Source organism: Lutra lutra, chromosome 4, assembly GCF_902655055.1.
Source record: "Lutra lutra chromosome 4, mLutLut1.2, whole genome shotgun sequence".
In the NCBI taxonomy this organism is placed as follows: Eukaryota; Metazoa; Chordata; class Mammalia; order Carnivora; family Mustelidae; genus Lutra; species Lutra lutra.
Genome location: NC_062281.1, coordinates 188,770,827 through 188,794,759, shown reverse-complemented (window position 1 = coordinate 188,794,759; position 23,933 = coordinate 188,770,827). Strand labels below are relative to the sequence as shown.

Sequence of the window (23,933 nt, the reverse complement as noted above, 5' to 3'; positions counted from 1 at the left end):
GGACTTGTGCTTTTGGCTAAAGCGTACTAATAGGGAACCAGGTTTACTGTCCTACCTGAAGCAGCCCCTATAAGGAAACAATAGGTTCAAGGCCCTGTAAATCAGGCACTGAAATACAGTGACCCTTGAGAGGTGGGAAACAAAAAAGCTGAGCCCTGCATTCACCTCAGCTGACTGCTTTGAGAAAGTTTCCAGGCCATGGCACTGGGAGGGGAGGCAAAGACAGAGCCCAGTAGAGTGAATGAGTTGAACAGGCCAGGCAGAGAGTCTGGAGACCTAGGCATCTAGAGTTTCAAGGGGCGGCATACCTGGGAGGAGCATGCTGCACAGAAAGCAGACTCAGGAGATCTCCCGAGGGGTTCTGTGAGCATTCAGCAGAGGACAGATCGGTGCTGCATGTAAGGAAACTACCATCTGAACCATCCACGAGGATCTCACAGGGACAGCATCTGCTGCTCACCCAGGGCTGGGGATGGGCTTTGTTCCCCCAACCAGACTAGAAACACTAATAACATATGTGACATTGGGAAGAGTCTTCCAAAAAATCTTGCCTTCATAGTGAACTATAATTAGCCCTTGGCTGAGCATTGTTCCAGACCCACCTAATAAATCATAAAAGGAAAGTCTGAAAGGATCAATCTGTTTCCAAGTAATTTAACTGTATCCCTGAACAAAGCTCAAGATTTAATGGAATGCAAAAATACCCAGCACCCAACAAAGTAAAATTCACAATATCTGGCATCCTGTCAAAAATTACCAGGTGTGCAAAGGGGCAGGAAAACACAATATATAATGAGAATAATCAGTTGAATGGACCCAGAGCTAACACAGATGTTAGAATTTTCAGAGAAGGACATTAAAACTGTTACTATAACTGCATTGTACATGTTCAAAAAGTTAAGTAGATACATAGAAGATATGAGAAACTCAAACTTCTAGAGATTAAAATGAAATGAAAAACACACTGCTTTCAATGAATAGCAGATGACACAGTACAGAAAAAAAAGATTAGTGAACTTGAAGACATAGCAATGAAAACTGTCCAAATTGAAACGCCCAGGGGAAAATAATCCATAAAAAGAAAACAGCATCAGTGACCTTCGGGACACCCTCAAGCAACCTAACATGTGGATAATTGGAGTCCCTGAAGGCCAAGAGTGAGAGGAGGGCATATAAAAAATATTTGGAGAAATCTTGGCCATAAATTTTCCAAGTTTAATGAAAACTAAACTCACAGATAGAAGCTCAAGCACGAACAGAAACACATGCGTGCATACACGTGAAGGAAACTACACCAAGGTACATCATCATTAAAATTACTCAAAAGCAGTGATGAGTCATCCAGGTTAAGCAAGACTTGTCATATGCCAGGAGAAAAAGTGAGAATGAGAGCTGACTTCTCATTGGGAATGATGCGAGTGAGAAGAGAAGACAGTAATGTCTTTAAAGTACTGGAAGGAAGAATAACCATCAACCTAGAATTCTATGCCCAGCAAATATATCTTTCAAAAGCAAGGGTGAATCACCTCTGCCCGGCTCCCCGGCAGGGATGCTGTGGCTAGGCAGAGGGCTGAGGTGGCTTGTGTTGGGACACAGGACCGGAGCTTCCGCCTGGCTCCCATTAGGTGCTGAGATGCCTAAGAAAGCTGGTGTGATCAACAAGGGTAAGAATCAGAGCAAGGAGCCAGAGAGACCACTTCCTCCCTTAGGTCCTGTGGTGGTTGATCCTACATGTTGTGTCGCCATAGCCACCCATGCCAAACCTGGATCCAAACAAAATGCTCTAACAGACGTGATGGCGGAAGCTGTGAGTGTGGCCATCTCTGCCCCCTCCCCCCAGCCCTGTCAGAAGGAGAGGCTAATGCCCAGCTCTGTTGGTACCTTTGAACGTCCTGGAGCTCAGGGAGAGTGACGTGGTTTTAGATAAGAGTGGTCAATCTCATGGAAAAGTGGTGGCCCCCACAACTGCAAAAGAGATCTTGGAGAAATTAAAGCAGCAACCCCCCCCAATAAATAAATAAATACAAGCAAGTTATGAGAAATACATCCTTGAGAAGCCTTTTATTTCTATTTGTTTTTAAAGATTTTACTTATTTAATTGACAGACATAGTGAGAGAGGGAACACAAGCAGGGAGAGGGAGAAGCAGGCTTCCCACTGAGCAGGGAGCCCAATGTGGGGCTTGATCCCAGAACTCCAGGATCATGACCTGAGCCAAATGTGGGTGCTTAACAACTCAGCCACCCAGGCACCCCAAGAAGACTTTTAACTGCTATTAATGAAGAGGCTGTTAAATAGGAATATATTTCCGTGTATGGAAGAACTTGAAAAAAAAAATTTAAGAACAGGACTCAAAACGAAGTAGGAATTTTAAAAGTACTGTACGTTCAAAATAGATTCTAATGTCCCTGACCCCAAGTAGCTTGGAACGTGCTCACATTACAAAATAACAGAGCTGGAAGAGTTCTTCGGGATGACCTCAGTCATCCCCTTTCATCCTGTGACGGGGCTTCCGCTCTCCAGAAGTTGAGATGCTGTGCAGGATGTCAGCCGAAACCCAAATCCCTGGACTCCTGGCTGGATGCCGTTTATCCTGATTTTGTAAATGAAGAGATTTCCATAGACTTCTAGGGTTCTGAAGACTGTCTTCTCTAGAGTTTACAAGTGACAGAAGAAAACCTATCACACTGCTTTGTGGTCTTACTTTATATTTTAAAAGGCTTATCTTAAATTTTTTAAAAGTGCTTTTCTATGTCTTTTTAAAACTTGAAGGGTGTCTTGTGAAAAAGAAAATAAGAATAATCAGGACTTGTAATTTCATGTTAATTATTGTGGGGAAGTCACTGAATTTTCGTCCTCCTTGGATGGTAACTGCAAACCTCAAATCTGTAGTTCTTGTGAGTCTCTGAAGATCTTTAAAGGAAGGGGGCCTGGATGCTACTTTCAGTATGCGTAAAAGCCTTATCGGAAATTGTCTCTACATTAAAGCTTCAAAAGCTAATAAAAAATGAAATAGAAATGTTTTTAGACATACAAAAGCTAAAAGAACTCATTTCCAGCAGATTCATTCCAAAAAAAAAAAAAATGTTAAATAACATCATTCAGGCAGAAGGAAATGGTAGCAGGTGGAAATCTGGCTCTCCACAAAGGAATGAGGAGCACCTGCAATGATAAATACACAGGTGAATGAAATTATTTTCTAATTATTTAGATTTCTTTTTTTTTTTTAAAGATTTTATTTATTTATTTGACAGAGAGAAATCACAAGTAAGCAGAGAGGCAGGCAGAGAGAGAGGAGGAACCAGGCTCCCCGCTGAGCAGAAAGCCCAATGTGGGGCTCGAACCCAGGACCTGGGATCATGACCTGAGCCGAAGGCAGCGGCTTAACCCACTGAGCCACCCAGGCACCCCTAATTATTTAGATTTCTTTAAGAGAGAATCAACTGCTTAGACAAAACTAATAGCACTGTATTTTAGGGCCTATAAGATATTAGAGTAAAGTGAATGACAACTACATACACGGTAGTATGCTGTCATTTGAACATAAACTAGTAAGTTAAAGATGAATACTATAAATCCTAAAGCAACAAAGAGCTACAACTAATAGTCCAACAGAAGGAGAAGATGGATAACCCAAGAGAAGGCAGAGAAAGTGGGAAAACATGGGGAAAGAACAGAAAGAACAGATGAGACAGATCAAAAACAAATAGCAAGATGGTAGAGTCATTCAAACCGAACTGTATCAATTAAATAAATGTGAATGCTATAAGGACCTCCAGTGGAAAGGCACAGGTGATCAGACTGGAGTATACAGCGAGATCCAATTATAGGCTGCCTCCGAGGAATACATTGAATATAAAGACACAGTAAGTTAAAAGAGAAGAATGGAAAAAGACATACCGAACTAGAACTAGTCATAAGAAAGTGGAAATGGCTAGATTCCTGTCAGAATCGATTACAGAGCAAAGTGTTATTACCGGGAATAAGTAAGGTAATGTCCTAATGCTAAGAGAGACAGTGTATGAGGACCACATAATGATCGCAGCTATTTATGTACCTGATCTCAGGGCTTTGAAGTGTAGGAAGCAAAACCTGATAGCACTGAAAGAAGAAATGGACAAGTACACAATTATAGTAGAATATTTCACAGAGGGGCCAAGATGGCAGAGGAGTAGGGGACCCTATTTCAGATGGTCTCCTGAATTGAGCTGGATATCTACCAGACCACCCTGACCACCCAGGAAATCAGCCTGAGATGTAGGAAGATACCTCAGGGTCTATACCAACAGAATATCTCTGGCGGCTGGATTTGAGGTAGGAAGCGGGGAGCTGCGATTCTTCGTGGCGCCAGGAAGGGGAAATAACACAGGAGCGCACAAGCCTCCCGCACTGGGGCCTGGGCACAGACTTGCAGACCAGACCGGTAGCTGCGGGGAAAGGACTTTAGGGTCGCCCATTAGACTGAAACCTGGAGCTGCGGGGGTGCACATGTGAACTGGGGGCGGCTGGCGGTTTTAGAAGCACAAAGGGCGAGGGCAAGGGCTGGGAGTGCTGCTGTGGGTCACACAACCCAGGACGCTGGGGTGTTTAGCAGCACAGATGAAAACGGAGTCAGTGTGGCCTGGAGGGCTTTCTGGAGAACAGACTGTACTTGCTCTGTGCTGAGACAGAGGACTGGGCACAGTCACTTCTGCTCTGACTCTCAGAAGAGACACGGAAAGCTGCCAGAGAACAAAAGCCCCCAAAACCAGTTTTCACTGAGCCCTTCCCCCCAACAGGGGGCGGGGCAGTTCTGCCCAAACAGGGTTGCCTGAGTAACAGCACGGCAGGCCCCTCCCCCAGAAGACAGGCTGGAAGAACAAGAGGCTGACAACCCTAAGGGCCTTATAAATGGGTGCATCTTGCTTGGGTTGTGTTCAACAGAGTTTGGACTCTGTACATTCCCTCAACCACCTCTCACCAGAATGACTAGGAGGAGGAACCCACAACATAGGAAAAATTCAGAGATTGTGACCTTTGCCACTGAACTAATGGATATGTTTATAAGCAAAATGCTGGAATTAGACTTCAGAGTAACAGTTATGCAGATAATAGCTAGGTTGGAGAAGAACATTAATGGCAACACAGATTCTCTAAGGGCAGAAGTGAGAGCTGATCTGGCAGAACTTAAAAATTCTATCAATGAGATCCATTCTAATCTAGATACTCTAACAGCTAGGGTAAATGAGGCAGAAGAATGAATTAGTAATCTAGAAGACAAACTGATAGAAAAGGAGGGTGAGGAGGAGGCCTGGAGCAAACAGCTTAGAATCTATGAAAACAGAATTAGAGAAATAAATGATGCCATGAAATGATCCAACGTCAGAATTATTGGGATCCCTAAGGGGGTGGAGAGAGAGAAAGGACCAGAAGATATAGCTGAGCAAATCCTAGCTGAGATTTTCCCTAATCTGGAGAATGAAATAAGCATCATGTCCTAGAAATAGAAGTTCCCCCTCCAAGATTAAAGAGGGCAGACCGACCCCCAGGCATGTGGTACTGAAATTCGTGAATCTTAAAACCAGAGAAGACATCTTACAGGCTGCTAGGGGGAAGAGATTCCTTCATACAAAGGGAGGAACATCAGAATAATGTCAGACCTGTCCACAGAAACCTGACAAGCCAAAAAGGTCTGGCAAGATATATTCAGGGTACTAAATGAGAAGAACATGCAGCCGAGAATACTTTATCTGGCAAGGCTGTCATTTAGAATGGATGGAGAGATAAAGAGCTCCCAAGACTGGCAGAAACTGAAAGAATATGTGACCACTAAGCTGGCCCTGCAAGAAGTACGAAGGGGGGTTCTATAAAAGAAGAAAGACCCCAAGAGTGATATAGAGCAGAAATTTACAGAGACAGTCTATAGAAAGAAGGACTTCACAGGCAACATGATGACAATAAAAACACACCTTTCAATAATCACTCCCAACATGAACAGCCTAAATGCTCCCATGAAACGGCATAGGGTTGCAGATTGGATAAAAAGGCATATGGACCCATCCATATGCTGTCTACGAGAGACTCATTTTGAACCTAAAGATACATCTAGACTGAAAGTGAAGAGATGGAGACTCATCTCTCATGCCAACGGACTGCAAAAGAAAGGTAGGGTGGCAATCCTCATATCCGACAAATTAGATTTTAAGCTAAAGACCGTAGTAAGAGATACAGAAGGACACTGTATCATTCTTAAAGGGTCTACCCAACAAGAAAATCTAACAATTGTAAATATCTATGCCCCCAACATGGAAACAGTCAACTACATAAGCCAACTGTTAATCAAAATAAAGAAACATATGGATAATAATACATTAATTGTAGGGGATCTTAGCACTCTACTCTCAGCAATAGACAGATCACCTAAGCAGAAAATGAACAAAGAAATAAAAACTTTGAATGACACATTGGACCAGATGGACCTCATAGATATATACAGAATATTCCACCTTAAACCAACAGAATATTCATTCTTCTTGAGCACATGTGGAACTTTTTCCAGAATAGACCACATATGGGTCATGAATCAGATCTCAGCTGATACCAAAAGATTGAGATTATTCCTTGCATAGTCTCAGACCATAATGCTTTGAAACTGGAACTCAATCACAAGAAAAAGTTTGGAAGAAATTCAAACACTTGGAAGCTAAAGACCATCCTGCTCAAGAATGTGTGGGTCAACCAGGAAACAAACAGATACTTAACTTAAACAATTCATGGAAACCAATGAAAATGAAAACACATCAGTCCAAAACATATCAGATACGACAAAGGAGGTTCTAAGGGGGAAATACATAGCCAAGCAAAGCCTCATTCAAAAAACCAGAAAAATCCCGAATACGCAAACTCTCTCTACACCTTAAAGAACTGGAGAATCAACAACAAATTAAGCCTATCCCATGCATGAGAAGGGAAACAATTAAGATTAGAGCAGAGACCAATGAATTAGAAACCAGAGATATGGTAGAACACATCCATGAAACTAGAAGTGGCTTCTTTGAAAGAATTGATAAGATCGATAAACCACTGGCCAGACTAATCCAAAAGAAAAGAGAAAGGACCCAAATTAATAAAATTATGAATGAAAGGGGGGGAGATCATGACTAACACCAAGGAAATAGAAACAGTCATCAGAAATTATTATCAACAGCTATATGCCAATAATTAAGCAACCTAGAAGAAATGGATGCATTCCTGAAAACCTATAAACTTCAAAGACCGAAACAGGAAGAAATTGACGACCTGAATAGACCAATAACTAGTAACAAGATTGAAGCCATGATCAAAAAACAAGAGTCAAGGACCTGATGGATTCTCTGGGGAATTCTACCAAACATTCAAAGAAGAAATAATAGGAGACTAAAGCAGTTTAAAAGAATAGAAACAGAAGGAAAACTTCCAGACTATCTATGAAGCCAGCATTACCTTGAATATGGATGCCCAGATTCTCAACAAGATCCTAGCTAATAGGACCCAACAGCACATTAAAAAGATTATCCACCATGACCAGGTGGGATTTATCCCTGGGATGCAAGGGTGGTCCAACATTTGCAAATCAGTGTAATAGAGAACAAATTACTAAGAGAAGAGAGAAGAACCACATGGTCCTCTCAACCGATGCCAAAAAAGCATTTGACAAAATCCAGCATCCTTTCCTGATTAAAACTCTTCAGAGTATAGGGGTAGAGAGAACATTCCTCAATTTCATAAAATCCATCTATGAAAAACCCAGAGCAAATATTCTCAATGGGGAAAAGCTGAGAGCCTTTCCCTTAAAATCAGGAACGTGACAAGGATGTCCACTCTTGCCACTGTTGTTCAACTTAGTACTATAAGTCCCAGCAACAGCAATCAGGCAACAAAAAGAAATGAAAAGTATTCAAATTGGCAAAGAAGAAGTCAAACTCTCTCTCTTTGCAGATGACATGATACTTTATGTGGAAAACCCTAAAGACCCCACTCCCAAACTACTAGAATCCATACAGCAATTCAGTAATGTGGCAGGATACAAAATCAATGCACAGAAATCAGTTACTTTCTTATCCACTAACAATGAAACTGTGGAAAGAGAAATTAGAGAATCGATTCCATTTACAATAGCACCAAAAACCATAAGATACCTTGGAACCTAACCAAAGAGGTAAAGGACCTATACTCAGGGAACTACAGAACACTCATGAAAGAAACTGAAGACACAAAAAGATGGAAAGATATCCCACACTCATGGATCAGAAGAACAAACATGGTTAAAATGTCTGTGCTGCCCAGAGCATAGTACAGATTGCTATACTTTCAACGCCATCCCCATCAAAATAGCATCAGCATTTTCAAAGTGCTGGAACGAACAATCCTAAAATCTATATGGAACCAGAAAAGACCCCGAATCGCCAAGGAAATGTTGAAAAGGAAAAACAAAGTGGGGGCATCATGTTGCCTGATTTCAAGCTTTACTACAAAGCTGTGGTCACCAAGACAGCATGGTACTGGCACAAAAACAGACACATAGACCAATGGAACAGAGTAGAGAGCCTGGATATGGACCCTCAACTCTATGGTCAAATAATCTTCAATAAAGCCAGAAAAAATATCCAATGGAAAAAAAGACACTCTCTTCAATAAATGGTGCTGGGAAAATTGGAAAACATACAGAAGAATGAAACTCGACCATTCTCTTGCGCCATACACAAAGATAAACTCAAAATGGATGAAAGACCACAATGTGAAACAGGAATCCATCAAAAACCTAGAGGAGAACGTAGGCAGTAACCTCTTCGACATCAGCCACAACAACTTCTTTCAAGACAGGTCTCCAAAGGCAAAGGAAACAAAAGTGAAAATGAACTTTTGGGACTTCATCAAAATAAAAAGCTTCTGCACAGCAAAGGAAACAGTCAACAAAACAAAGAGGCAGCCCACAGAATGGAAGAAGATATTTGCAAATGACACTACAGAGTAAAGGGCTGATATCCAAGATCTGTAAAGAACTTCTCAAACTCAACACTCAAAAAACAAATAATCAAGTCAAAATGGGCAGAAGACATGAACAGACACTTTTCCAATGAAGACCTACAAATGGCTAACAGACACATGAAAAAATGTTCATCATCATTAGGCATCAGGGAAATTCAAATCAACCACACTGAGATACCACTTACACCAGTTAGAATGACAAAAATTAACAAGGCAATAAACAAATGTTGGAGAGGATGTGGAGAGAGAGGAACCCTCTTATACTGTTGGTGGAAATGCAAGTTGGTGCAGCTACTTTGGAGGTTCCTCAAAAAATTAAAATTAAAGCTACCCTATGACCTGGCAATTGCACTACTGGGTATTTACCCCAAAGATACAAATGTAGTGAAAAGAAGGGCCATATGCACCCCAATGTTCATAGCAGCAATGGCCACAATAGCCAAACTGTGGAAAGAGCAGAGATGCCCTTCAACAGACAAATGGATAAAGATATGGTCCATATATGCAATGGGATATTCCTCAGCCATCAGAAAGGATGGCTTTTACCCAACTTTTGCATCATCATGGATGGGACTGGAGGAGATTATGCTGAGGCAGAGAAAGTCAATTATGTGGTTTCACTTACTTGTGGAACATAAGGAGTAGCGTGGAGGACATTAGGAGAAGGAAGGGAAAAATGAAGACGGGGGATATCGGAGGGGAAGATGAAACATGAGAGACTGTGGACTCTGAGAAACAAACTGAGGGTTTTAGAGGGGAGGAGTGTGGGAGATGGGTGAGGCCAGTGGTGGGTATTAAGGAGGGTACGTACTACATGGAGCACTGGGTGTTATCTGTAAACAGTGAATCTTGGAACACTACATCAAAAACGAATGGCGTACTATATGGTGACTAACATAACATAATAATAAAAAAAAGAAAAGAAAATTTCATTACCCTCTCTGAATAATTGTTAGAATTATCAAATAAGCAGCAATTCATCAAAGGCATACTAGACTTGAATAGCACTACCAACCAAGTAGCCTAATTGACATTTATCCGGCACCCCACCTAGCAACAGCAGAAAACACGTTCTTCTCAAGTGCACAGGAAACATTTCCAAGAGAGACCACATTCTGGACCATAAAACAATTCCCAAGTGCAAAAGGATTCAAGTCACACAGTTTGTTCTCTCATCACAATGGAATTGAAGTGGAAATAACGGAAGGATCGTTGGGAAAATCCCCCCAAATGATTGGAAACTAAAAAGAGCATATTTCTGAACAGCCCAGAGATCAGAGGAGAAATCAAAATAGAAATCAGAAAATATTTTGAACTAAACGAAGATGAAAACACAGCATGTCAAAGTTGGTGGAACACCACTGCAGCTCTACTGAAGGGAGATTTCTAGCACTATTAGAGGAGGATAAAGGTCTGGAAACTGTGAACTCAGGTGTCATCTTAAGAAACTAAACAACAACAACAAATTAAGCCTAAAATCAGCAGAAGAAAGGAAGTGAGAATCCCAGTGGAAATCACTGTGGTAGAAACCAGCAACCACAGTGAAAGGAAGGAAAGGAGGAAGGAAAGAAGGAAGTCAAAAGCTGCTTCTTTGAGAAAATCAGTAAAACTAACAAACTTCTAATGAGTTTGATCAGGAGGGGAAAGAGAGAAGACACAAATTACTGATGCCAAGAAAGGGGAAGGTGCCAGAGAGGCCCGTAACTTGACAGTTCTATGGGGAGCTGTAAGCTCATCCCAGCCCCCCACTGGCTGCCCGGGGATAGGGCTGTTGGTGTTTGAGGCCACCGTGAACCTGGGGAGGGCAGGTGGTGTGGGAAAGCCACAGAGCTGGCTGTTCTTGCTGAGTTTCAGCTAACTTTCTCTGATTAGTGACCCCTGGACTGCAGCAAGCCCTTGGTTAACTGTTGAAGCTCTGAAAAGGTTGACTTTGACAGTTTCTGCCAATGAATTTTGTGGTTCTGCTATCAAGACAGCTCTTGTCTTTGTAGCCTCGTGTTTGCAGCCCTTCCCTCCAGCCTCCACCAGGATTACCGTGTCCAGGAAACCAGTTCCTGGTAAACATTTCCAGAAGGATCCAAAGACCTAGACCTTGATTCTTTCCCTGGGTGGGGACCCTGCCTTCCTCCAGAGGCTGTGCATTGCGTGCCCCTGACCAGGTGTCCTTCTGCTCCCACTCTACACTTCCATCCACCCGAAACCCCCTTTCAGAAATGTTTTTATCATACATCACAGAGAGAAAACGGTTCAGGCTAATCACATCTCGTTTGTTTGAGGACAGATAAAAAGTTACTATTTTGTCCTTCTATTTCTTGTCTTTTTTTCTTCACCTTACAGAGAAGCTCCAAGGAGCTATTTGTGCTTCATGAATTTCATTAACCATTTAGTCAAGAATGTTTGTACTATAATACCTCTTGACTTAATGTGTGCCATAAATCATGGAAAATAAACAGGTTTGAGAGTTGACCATGATTATAGCACTGGGAGAAAGAATGTTTAAAAATAGAAACTATGGTCCCCATCCTTAGGAAGCATCTAATCTAATTGGGAGAATAACACTAGAATTTGTACCTCTTCCATATCTTGTATCAAGTGTGTTTGCCTCCATTATCAAGAATAACGGAGAGGTCAGAGTAAGGTGTCTTCTCTATTGGATGTGACGGGTGACTCATTCACTCGGTAAATTCCTAGGGCATCAGCGGTGTGCCGGGCATGGCACTAGGCTCTGGGGAGAACAGCCATGACTCAGGAGATGAGTTCTGCTCCCTTTGGGCTAGCAGGCCAGGGAAGAGGTCAGCCAACAGGGGGAGCGAGCAAGTGAGGAACATGACGGCCACCTGTGGGAACTGCTCAAAAGAATACGGAATGCTTTTGAGATTAAGTGGCCTGGGAAGATCTTCCCAAGACAGTGAGAGCTAACCTTGGAGGAAGGGAGTGAGCGAGCCCTGGAGAAGGCAATTAGGGTAAAACGTATTCCCTGAGAATCCAGAGACTCTGAAGAGAGGAGAGCTGCCCACTTTTGAGAAATAACCCGAAGGCTTGGGTAGGGGGAGGTTGGAGCGAACCTGGAGGGGATTGCTCTGTGCTGAAGGCGGGGCTGTGGGCAGTGGCTACATCATGGAGGCTGTGGCGAGAAGTTTGGTTTCATCCCAAGAGAAAGGGAAGCCTTTGTCGGGTGTAAAGGAATGAGGGACATGAGCTCACCTCGGCTGCTGTGCAGGGAGTACGCGGTAGGGGCAAGGATGGAAGTAGGAAAAAGTGCTCATGCTCACGGTCTCTCGCCCTTATCTCTGCAACTTGAGAGCCAACAGGTTATCCAAATGGCTGTGTGGCCGTCTGTGTGATACACTGGAAGGGTCACAGGATTTGGTGCCAGAAGTGCCTGCATTTGAATCCTGACTCTTCCGTCTCACTAGCTGTGTGTGGGCAAGTGGTCTAACTTCTCTAAGCTTCTGTTTAGTCTTTTGTAAAATGGGGAGGAAGACTTTAGACTTTAGGGCCGCAGTAGGGGATATGTTCGGTGACGTGTAGGGAGTACGTACACGAACATTCTCTTTCCTTGTCCTGATACGGAGCTTTGTTAGAAAACAAAGTGGAGGTGCCCGCTTCCTGCAGTGAGCCTCCTGACACCCCCTAAACACAGTGGGGTGTAGACAGTGTGCTCCGATCTGGTGCTGATTGGCGTGGGCGAATAGAGCAGTCCCTAATGCCTGACATCATCGTTTCATTCCTAGCACGGACTTGACTTTGGTAAAGGCCACTGTTTCCATTTGGTAGCAGCCGAGCCACCAGTTCCCTCGTTTTCATGCTCTAGGGTCCGTCCACCTCGCTGATAGCCTTTAGGAGCGCTGGGCTTGACGTCAGACAGACCTGGAGTCAAGTTCTAGTTCTGTGAAGAGCCTGCTGTGCAACCTTAAGCAAGGGCCTCTCCCCTCAGCTTCTTTATCTGTGCCATGAGGACAGGGATCATCCTCAGGAGGTTGTGGTAGGGACTGTAGCGGAGCCCTGACTCGAGTGCCTCTGACCTCACAGGTATCCCGTGATTCAGATCATGCACGTGAGGGGACTAGCTTGGTGCCTGGCACGTGGCACTCACCACAGCACAGGAGACCTTCTGTTGTCATTCCGACTACAGTTGTTGCTGGTCTGCAGTGAGGATACATTTTTCCAGCTGCTGCTGAGACAGAGGAAAATGGCAGGGGTCCTTTCTGAGTGTCCTACCAAGGAGGGGACTCCATTCAACGAGAACAGAGAGCTGAGAGCTGAGCCGTTGTCCCTTCTTGTTTTGTCTTTTTCCTGGGCCAGGTGGACAATCAGCTCATTGGTACCACTCAGCCCTTCATGCTCTACGTGACTCCCCTGAGCAATGAGAATGAGGTCATCGAGACCGGCCCGGCCGTGCAGGTGAACGCGGTGAAGTTCCCCAGTAAGAGCGCGCTGACCAACATCTACAAGGTAGGCCCCTGGGGGAGGCTGCTGGGCTTGGTGCGGTGGCACGAGCTGATCTGTTCTCTTGAGGCCGAGTCTCCGAGTGCGGGGTGTGGCCAGAAGTCGTCCTTCACAGTAAGGCAGTCTGACTTACTCCATGGGGTAGGGGGCTCACAGCAACTCCTCGTAGCACCCAGCGTTCTCGACTGTGGCTTTGCACATGATAACGTGGAATCCCCAGGGCCCAGAGTCTGTATTCATCAGAGTCGAGTCTCTGTGGGAAAACATAGCATCTTCCAGGTTGATCAGGACCAGGTGTGACCCACATGTGTTATTAGAATAATTAGTGGTAGGAGGGGTCTGACCTTGGGACAGACGTCCTCTTGTGTAAGCTGACTTACATTGACTACTAAAAGCACATCGTTCGACAGTGATGAGCTTTCTTCCCTGGAGAAGTTTCCACCTATAAGTGGGCTGATACAGCAAACTCTGGAAAAGTGGGAGCTAAGAGGTTGCTTCCCCTATTTCTGCCCTTCGTCACCATTACCAGTGGGCCTGTGTGCAGCCCTCCAATCCTGCCGCTCCTTCAACGAGCTGCTATCCATGTGAGCTCAGCACCAGAATGCTGTCCCCCGGAGCACATCTGCAAGCGGGATCCTGACTAAGGAGACACAGATGCCCCGGAAACCAAACAAGAGGGCGGTGAATTGTATATTAAACCTCTTCTGGAATTCTTGGCTAATTGTAACAACGTAGAGAGAGATGAGCCAGAAATCATTTGGCAGTGCGGTTACAAAATCACATGAGTAAAGGAACTGTGCCATGTCATTTGGGGGCCTTCTTCATGGCCCAGATGAAAGTTCCTTCTGGTGTTTACACTGTTAATCCGAATCTCTCCGTCTCTAGCATCTGATGATCACGGCTCAGAGATTCACGGTGCAAATTGAAGAGAAACTGCTCCTCAAGCTGCTGAGTTTTTTTGGCTACGATCAAGCAGAATCAGGTACTGTTGAATATCCTAGATTTGTGTCTGGGAAGTGACCCACGAATGGCCTTTCCTAGTCCACTTGTGAAAATAGGCGGCTTCTGAGTACCCGACAAATGCCCTTCCCACCTCGCAGCCAGAGCCCAGAAGCTGAGGCTTGCGTCTCAGCGGCTTTTTTTCCAAACAGCCTGTGGACAGGGGCTGCGGAGGGTGCAGATGCGGGCATGAGGGAAGCTTCTTAGAGGTGTCTTGGGGCCTCCAGGGTTCAGCCTTTGGGAAGCAGCACACTCTTCATTGTACATTTGTTGACTCATCTGCTTGAGGATAACAGAAATGTTGTTCATCATTTAGCAAACCACTTTGTTTCCTAACCTTTGTTTAGTAAACAGACTGGGGACCAAGAATCAGAAATCCCTTTGGCAGTTCCTTTGGCTTAGTTAAGGGGAAAAAAAAATTGACTAGCCTTAACTTCTTAACTTTTTACATCCATGCCCTTATGCCTTAATGTCATTACCAAGTTTTCTAGTTACTTGACTCTTCTTTAGAGACAGGAGTGAGAGAAGCTGTTGGAAACCCTACATGTCCCAGCATTCACTACAGAAATCATACAGCTTTTGTCTCTTTATTTTCGATTCCTCCTCATGGCCTTTGTAAGACTGAATATAGAACTTAGAAAGAAGTCGGCAATGCTTAGTCTTTTGAAGACTAAACCGAATATCGAAACTGAGAAATGACAAGATAGACTTGAATGTTTATATGCCCACGTTGGCGAGAGAAATAAACCACTGGGGACATGTGTGCATATGTACATACTTAGACACAACATAAGAAAAATGTTTTTGCTCTTTAGCCCAGACTTAACAATTCAAACTTTAAGTGTATTTGGGATCAGGAGCAAGATTCTGTCTGTTTAAAACTGTGTTTTCCACTCTGGGTGTGTGTTTGGACTCAGACAGCCACTCGAGACCCTGCCTGCAGGTAGCCAGGCTCTTTTGGCACCTTCCTGGGAAGGTGCTTTCAATTTTACTGGACGTGCTTTTCTCATAAGTTGCTCTAAATAAATTTCTCACCAAGCATCGTATAGACGTTTATAAAATCCTGGCCTTTGTTTCACTGGAGCGTCTCTTCCACGCTCCCTGTGTAGGTTCCCTGAATACAAATGGGCAAGTCTCTCTTGCAGCATCATTTTCTCAAACCTCGTCCCTTGTTTTCTATAGAGAACCATAAGCACGTACAGCATACATTTGTTTGATAGGCAGATCGGTACAGTCTCCTTGGTTGTATTTCTAAGGCCCGTGAAGCCAAGTGAAAGTAAGCTGACTGCGTGGTTGTGGGCACAGGAGCAAGGCAGAGAGCACATTGCTGTGTGCCAGCCCACGTCACTCCTTCTCACTACACAAGACGTAAAAATAAAAATCTACCTCGAGTCTGCTGCTTTCACTAACGTCCGCCATTTGGGAGAGAGGGTGCCTGTTGCCGTGACGTCAGCTCGTTATAGCCTGTGCCAGTTTCTTTTTAAAGGCATTCTCTTGCACTCAGGTACCTTATTCACCTGGTGATGTCGTTCATTGTAGTTCAGTTAAACTCTACTCCGAGGGATGCTATTTGGATATCATCTCATGAAATAAATGCAGATAATCGGGGTCATTTATGATAATCATAATAAGAACAACATGGTTTCTAGAAGACTCGTTGCCAGCACACACCCATGGCCTCTGGCTTCCCCACCTGCATGATTTTTTCCAAAGATGATGTCTGCCAGATGGTATGGAGTCACAAAAGATTAGGCTATTGTACTTTCTTGGTAAACAAGAGGAAGCACATCTGCTTTTACCAAGAAGTGGCATCGGGATACTGTACATAGCACCAAACCCTGAAAAACTAAATTTGGAGACATGTTGACATTTTTGTATGATTATTTTTCAGCGTTAGCATTTGATGTGTGAGACTTCAGGAGATTTTTTTTTTTTTTTTTAATTTCACTATTTTACTCTTGTACCAGAGGTGGAAAAGTATGATGAAAACCTCCACGATAAGACGGCTGAGCAGGGTGGAACACCAATTCGGTACTACTTCGAAAACCTCAAAATCAGCATTCCCCAGATCAAGCTGAGTGTGTTCACCTCCAACAAGCTACCGCTGGATCTCAAGGTGAGCGGATATCCGGGTAAGAGTTAAACAGTGGCTTTCCCTGGAAAAGAGTGAGTATGTTTCCTGTTTGCTTTTTTCTGTCCAGGATCATCTTCAATAGCAGGTATTTTTACAGGTTTCCCTTTTAGAAGGTTCAAAATATATACACACACACGTACATGTGTATACATATGTGTGTACATACGGACATATGTGTAGATGTACATGTACTTTTTAAAATACTTAAGTAAGAGCAAACAGAATTACATAAAACCCGTCTTCTTAGCTCTTGGCTTGTCTCAATGAGGTCAGAACCTACTTTGCTAGGGCCGCTCGCAGATTCAGGAGAAAAGTTACAAGCAAGACAGTACCTGCCTTTTGTGCCCAAGACCTGCCTGCCCACCTGGTTCTCTCCACTTCTGCATGAATGGCTGATACCAGAAATGTCCACTACCATCAAGGAGCACACTCGGCCCCATACCGCTGAGACGTGGCCTGCCTCACTACCATCTCAGAATGTGACATGCCTACAGACCGTCCTGACCTGCCCTTGACAGAGAGGGCCTGGATTCCATCTTCGTCTGCCACAGGAAGATCCATTTTAACGAAGGGTTGGGGCTGGGATTCACATCCAAGCCTGCGTGACTCGGAAGCCTGTACCGTGCTGCACTCTACTATATACTGTCGTTCCCCCGCCCCCGCCCCCCGCGAACATAAGGCATCAGAGCACTTTAAAGCTGTGAGTGTCCTTGGTGAGCAAGGATGTTGGAGTTCAGAGTTCTTTCACTCAGGTCTTGTGGGTCGGCCGTGATGGGAGCAGGAGGATGCCCCAGGTGCTTGTTAGAAAGTCTTTTCTTAGACTGAGGCTAAATCTGCCTCACTGCCACTCAGACCCATCGCTTCTGGTTCTTTTCGTTTATTGCCCTTGAAGACGGTTGTCAAGGCACCTGCTCCCCCCGCCTCCCACCTGCAACCACCCAGCCCAGGATCTGGCCACTGCCCCACGTGGCCTCCTTTCAGATGCTGTGTGATGGTCTCTCTTCTGAGCAGGAACAGCTACAGACCTGAACAGACAAATAATACACCAGGCAGCCTCCGTTCAGCTGCCTGCTGGGACTGTCTAGGAGTGCACCGCATGACGCAGCGCGGTGGGGACCATGGCTTGTGGGGCGAGTGCCCTTCATCTGAAGGGGCCGCCTCGACTCAGCTCCGGCCAGTTGCTGTCACAGGGCAACGTGAACCCAGTGTGGCCGGATCTCCAGATTTTTAAAGTGAAGCCAGAAATCTGGGTTTTTATGTGGAATCTCCTGGTTTTGAAATGTTGGCAACCAGTTTGAGTTCTTTTCTTTAAAAACCTTTTGGGCTTGACAAAACACACGTGTGGGCCTCATGTGGTGCCTGGTTTGCCAACTCACAACTTCTAAAACAGACCTATAGGTAACGAGACAGTGGTCTGGTCATCAGCAGATCATACTTGGATAAGGATGGGGCAAGGGCGGCTGCTACATTTCCGCGGCAAGCTGGGGATGCTGGTCGGGACCAGAGGGGCAGGAGTTGCTTTGCAACCATCCTGAGAACAGCGTTGCGTGCCCTTTCCAGTGGACTCTCCTGTCTGCTTGATTGGCTTTAATTTCATGTTTCCCAGGAGACTAAAGATACTTATAATTAGCCTGGGAGTGGGGGGAAAACCATGGGAAAACCACTATCTTGTTAATATCCACAAGTATCCACTTGACTTATGTGACCCCTTGGAATGGGTTTGTTTGATAAAGTATATATTCCCCCAGAACACTTGGCATGCGCCCAACAAACCAATGTTAAGCATTTCCTGAGAGTTAAGGACTTCTTATTTTTTAAATCATCTTACTTAGAAACACAGACACCTAACGGTTCCTTTCAGATCGCTCCCAGCAAAACACTTTCCCCCAGCCTGACAAATGCAATAGGGTTTCCTACAGCTGAAGTGGGTCCAGACCTCCGGGGACAGGGTGCCAATGCATGCGTGATGCAGTGCGAACGGTACACGGGCGATCCGTTAAGGCCAATGTTCCATTTGTCACCGTACTGAAGGAACATTTTGAAGGCCTTTTCAGATGATTGTTCCAGAAATCCAGTGGAGCAGCTGTGTCATGAGCTGGGTGGCTGGGGGTGAGGGGACATCCTGAATGGGGCACACTACTGTTTCAGGCAGGGTGCTGGGAATTGGGACTTCAGAGTTAAATTCTCAGCTTGTGGAAGTCACCGTTTCACTGTGTCTCGAGTTCTCCTCGTGGAGTCTGGGACTCATAAAATAATGTCATTTATTCAAAGAGTTTCCTAACAGAGTAATATCCCTTTATTAGCAGCTCTTAGAAAGAGCCGTGTGCTCTTTGAGATGACTGTGTAATGGCTCAAAGTATGTGCTTAGGGAATGGAGTGCTGTCCCAGAGCAGGAATCACAAGAGTCTGACTAAAAGGTAACCGTGTCTTTGGTATTGAAGGAATAATTATCTTGATTCTCTTGACTCCAGGCCAGAAGTGAGGCTGTCCGAAATCTCAGAGGGAAGTCTCTTCACGTTTACACGGAGGGCACATTATTGCCAGATACAGTGTCTGTTCAGAAGGACTGAGAGCACTTTCCCATCTGCTATCTCGATTGGATTCCTTCCTCCGTGATGGGAGAAGGGGGAGATAATAGCTCCATTTCACAAATGCAGACACATCCCTCCCCTCCCCCCTTCTTCTCCATTATTCTCCCCAGCCTGCACTACTAGGGAGTAGCAGGGTAAGATGGAAAAACCAGGTAGTTTGTATGTACTTGGGTTTTTTTTTTTTTTTTTTTAAAGATCAAAAGAAGCCAGGAGCCTTTCAAAGGTTTCACGAGGTGGCCTACAGCAGTCCTTTTCCCATTTAGAGCATTGGGGTATTACAAAAGAAGGGCTTTAATTGAGCAATCTAGTTTGGAAGAAAACCCACATTTTAATGGTCAGAGAGCAAGAGGGTGGGGTGAGGGGGAATTTCAAACAAAGACACTATTTAAAAAGCCTAAAACTGTCTTCTCAAAGGCTTGAAATAATTTGTTGGGAAACTTCAGACCCTTTACTTTTTTCCTCCCCTCCCTAAATAAAAACCAGATTTGTTAAAAGGAAAAAAGATCCAGTATTGTTAATTGTATTTCAGAAAGTGCCAGAGAGGGAACTATGCCTGTAGTTTTAAACACTGTCCCAGGAGGGAAATGGGCAAATACCCTGCTTCACATAAACAGTCTCTGTGTACCATAAATAAACCTTTAAAGAATGAATTCCAGACAGTTTTGTTTAGTGCAGGATAAACTCAGAAAGGAAAAGACGTGGCCCAGGGACTGGCTTGTGATCCGAGGCCTTATGGCGTATGGACAGGTATCTCTTCTTCAACTCCATAAAGTTTCTGGAAGACTTCAGCGGTTTTCGTCTGGAGGAGGTACGAATAGACAGTTTCCTAGTTTTATTAGGAACTTCTGAGCCCAGATGGCTTTCTCCAGAATCCGTTTTATAACAGGAAACTGTCTGCTACTTGAGTAAATAAGCATCAATTTTGTATACTACTGTATTCGATTAGTCACTTCATTACTACAGGAAAAAGCCCTGTTTGGCTCTTTCCCCCTCTCATCTGTTTTCCTTTGACTGACCCGAACAACCTGAAGGTGGCAGATTAATTCATACCTGGGGCTGCATCTTGGCTCTTTCTACCGTGGGAGGCCCCAGAGCCATAAATGACGAGGCGGAGATAATTTTTACTGAAGGGCCAGGGTATCTCCTGGGTTCAGACAAAGCACAGAAGCCATTCAGAAAGGGGTCGGAGTCTCTCGTGAGGGTCTGGACAATTTGGTAAAGGTCGTAGAGTCTCTGCTCCTATGTTTGGTTCCTCTTCTTCAGTATTTGGTTACAATGAGGAAGTTGGGGAGCAAAAAAGCTTTTGCCTTAAGCCTTTGTTTGGATCTCATTTCCTCTTCTCTGAGAAGACAGTAATGCTCAGAGGTGTATTGGCAAAACAGACTGCTGACCTGATGTCAGTACCTCCCCCAGTGCATTTACTGGGCGGCTCTAAGCAAAGCGGTTAAGCCGGGCTGGGCCTCAGTTTCCCAGTCTGCGCCACATGGATGGGTGAAGCATGTTTGAATGAACAGCAGAAAGCTTTTCGGGAGAAACAATGGAATCCTCCATTCTGGTCTGCATGCTTTCCACCTAATGGGTGGTTCCTGTCGTGAAAATGAGTTCGTTTGAGTCTAAGATCTCTTAATAACTAACTGCACAAGTTTAGGTCATCCACTTAACATTTCTTTGGTTTTATTTATTTAAAAAAATGAGAGTGTTCGGCTGAATTAGCGTGTTAGGCTGAATTAACCTAAGAATGCTCTCAATCTCTAAAATGTTTTGTTCTCAAATTGTTTAGTAGGAGGTTACTGGTGATTTCCCAAGGGCCCAGATATAGGCACCTTTTGTCTGTCCTCATCTCTGTAGGGTCCTCCGCTATAGTCAGCATTGCTGACCTCCCCGTCCCTTTCTGGTTCTCCTCTTATTCTTCTGTTTGTTTCTTTGTCTTCTTCACAGTTTTCTTTTTCTCTGCTTCTCCTGACCCATCTATTTAAGGGCTCTTTTTACCTCTGAACCAAACTGGTCACATCACTTGCCCATTTAAAAAATCATATTAATGGTCTTTTATCACCTGTAATTTTAGAAGCTTTTTATATAAGTTTGGTCTTTGAAATGAGTTGCAAGGTTTTTTCCTTTGGTTTTTCAATTGGCTTTTTTACTTTTGATGTATGTATGTTTTGGGGTTTTTTTAATCACAGGAAAGCTTTTTATTTTTATGTCATCAAAATTACCAGTCTTTTGCCTGTTTGTATTTGAGTCCCCAAAATTTTCCCCAATCTCTGGTTTTTAAAAAATTCCATCTATATTTTCTTCCCATTACACAATTTCATTTCAGTTAAAGATGCTCTTGTCCCAAAAGAATTTAAGACAGCCTCTGAAAATACATGCTAAAAGATGAAAAATAAGGGAGAAAATAGAAAGTGCATGAAATTGCACATGAGATTTTACCATAAAGGCATTTATGATTCACTGGGGGTTATGTAGAGATTTTAGTAAGTGCTATTAGACCAACTAGATACCCATTTGGAAAAATACACAATTAGATTTTTACTTACACACTATACAAGGAAAGATTCTGTGTAGATCAGAGATTTATTAACATTATTTGCATGAAAAATTGTTTTCACATTCAAAGAAGTAAAGTATTTTGCATGCTGTCCAAAATTCTTGAATTATCAATCTTGTTAAATAAAGATATAATTGGAAAATAGACCATATCCAGAAATTATTAACTGGCTTATAGTGGAGCCAGACTAGCTGAGAATTGCAAGAAAAGCTCGGTAGAGAAAAACCCTGAAAGTCTGTTTGAAGGTATTGGAAAGTGACCAGGACATCTAGGACCTGATGGTCCAAGATTTATGTGAGGAAGGAAACTCAATAAACTGAGTCCAAATTTACTCTGCTTTTATTCTTGAGATAATCCTAATCTGTGAATGATATGGGGAGAAAGTCAGAGAAGGTGAGCAGAAAGCAGCTGTCAAGGCAAGAGTCTGAGTAAGGCTTCTGGCAGTCTCCTGGGGTTGGCATAGCAAACATTAGGTACTAAGAGAGCTGGTAATCAAGGGAGGGGCTAATATCTTACAGAGAAAGGACAGACAGAAAAGAGCCCCCAGTGGTCTGAGCTGCTATATGTCTTGAGGCAGATACCAATTTCTAGGTAACTTCATCTGAGACAGGCCAAGCAGAAAGTGGTGGTCAAGAGGCAGGAAAACAAAGTAGACCTTTTGGCAGTTTTCTGGTGCCGGGGAGATTAAAAGTGGAGGAACTGAATTGGTTGTCAGTTGATATCGCTGACACTACACCAGGCCTTATAAAGAGTAAAATAGACCAGGGGTTACAAAGACTGAAATCCAGCCTTGAGAAAGCCCAAATCCTGATTACATGAAGCCCTTTAACTGCCTGCTAAAAACTAAAGACTCATCTGAAATCTGTAAAAGTTTTCATAGAAAATGTTAGATTCAGTCACAAATTACCAGACCTACCAAGAGAAGGGACCAAGAATAAAAACAGACACTAGAAGCAGACCCACAGATAAAACAAATATTGACATTATCAAACAGAATTTTAAAGAGTAAATGTAAGTGTGTTCAAGAAGTTTACCAGAAAGCTATAATCTATATTTTAAAAATAAATAAGGGAAAATTATAGACCAGAATTGTTTCATGAACGTAGAAGAAAGAAATCTGAACAATGTATTAACAAATCAAATATAGCAGTGTATGAGAAGGAAAATATAACTTAATTGGGCTTATTCCAGGAATGTAAGTGTAAGTATTTTCAGATAAGTTACATAATTTACCACATCAACAACATGAAAAGAAGAAAAAATATGATTATCCCAATAGTGGCACAAAAAAAAAAAAAAAAAGAAAGAAAGAAAGAAAAAAGAAGGGAACTACCTTAATCTGATAAAATGTATCTATAAGAAAGCTACAGCAAACATGCTCAGTGGGAAGGAGCCAGCCCATTATCACCACTTCAGTTCACTGTCATACTGGAGATCCTAGCCAGTGCGATAAGGCTAGAAAGATTACAGAAGAAATAAAGAAAAAGTATAAGAACTGGACAGGAAAATGAAAACTTTGTTATTTGCAGAGAACATGAATGTGTACCTAGAAAATCTAAAAGAATGTGCCGATAAGTTACTATCTGAATGAATAAATATGATATGAAGCAGAAATCGAGATCCATTTTTTCCCAGGTGGATATCTAATTAGCTAAGTAATGTTCACTGAAATGATCACCCTCTCCCCTATTGCAGTACAGTGTAAACTTTGTCATAAGTTGAGTAACTGAATTTACGACCAGTATAAGCTGGTCACTGGACACAGTGTACAAAAATCAATTGTATTTCTACGTTTCAGCAACAATTTTAGAGAAAAGGAAAGTTTGAAGAATGTAATTTACAACAGTGTTAAGAAAACATCAAATATGGTATCATTCTCTATGGCTATGTGATGAACTACTCCAACCCTTAGTGGTTTATTTTTTCACAATTCTGTGGGTTAGCAATTTGGGCTGGAGTCTATTGAATGCTTCTTCTGTTAGACTCACCTGTTTTTATTGATCTGACAATCAACAGACTGACTGGTTTACCATGGCCTTACTCACATGTCAAGTGTTAAGTGCTGCTATCAAAAGAACCTTCTTCCACATGGTGTCTCAGCTTCTCCATGTGGTGGAAGTGTCAAAAAGGGCAGAGCAGAAGCTCCAAGGTCCCTCGAGGCTTAGGCACAGCAGTCACACAGTGTTCCTTCCGCTGCATTTTCTTGA

General features: G+C 43.4%; 1 protein-coding gene across 9 annotated transcripts in view; it reads left to right on the top strand.

The window, feature by feature from the left end:
- The window catches only part of VPS13D (vacuolar protein sorting 13 homolog D), a 254,700-nt gene that overhangs the window by 143,631 nt on the left and 87,136 nt on the right, over nucleotides 1-23,933 (top strand). For all 9 annotated transcript variants that reach the window (XM_047723620.1, XM_047723617.1, XM_047723616.1 and 6 more), the window contains 3 exons: nucleotides 13,311-13,460; nucleotides 14,340-14,436; nucleotides 16,421-16,569. In XM_047723620.1, coding sequence (XP_047579576.1) covers nucleotides 13,311-13,460; nucleotides 14,340-14,436; nucleotides 16,421-16,569 — 396 coding nt within the window. The remainder of the gene's footprint in view (nucleotides 1-13,310; nucleotides 13,461-14,339; nucleotides 14,437-16,420; nucleotides 16,570-23,933) is intronic.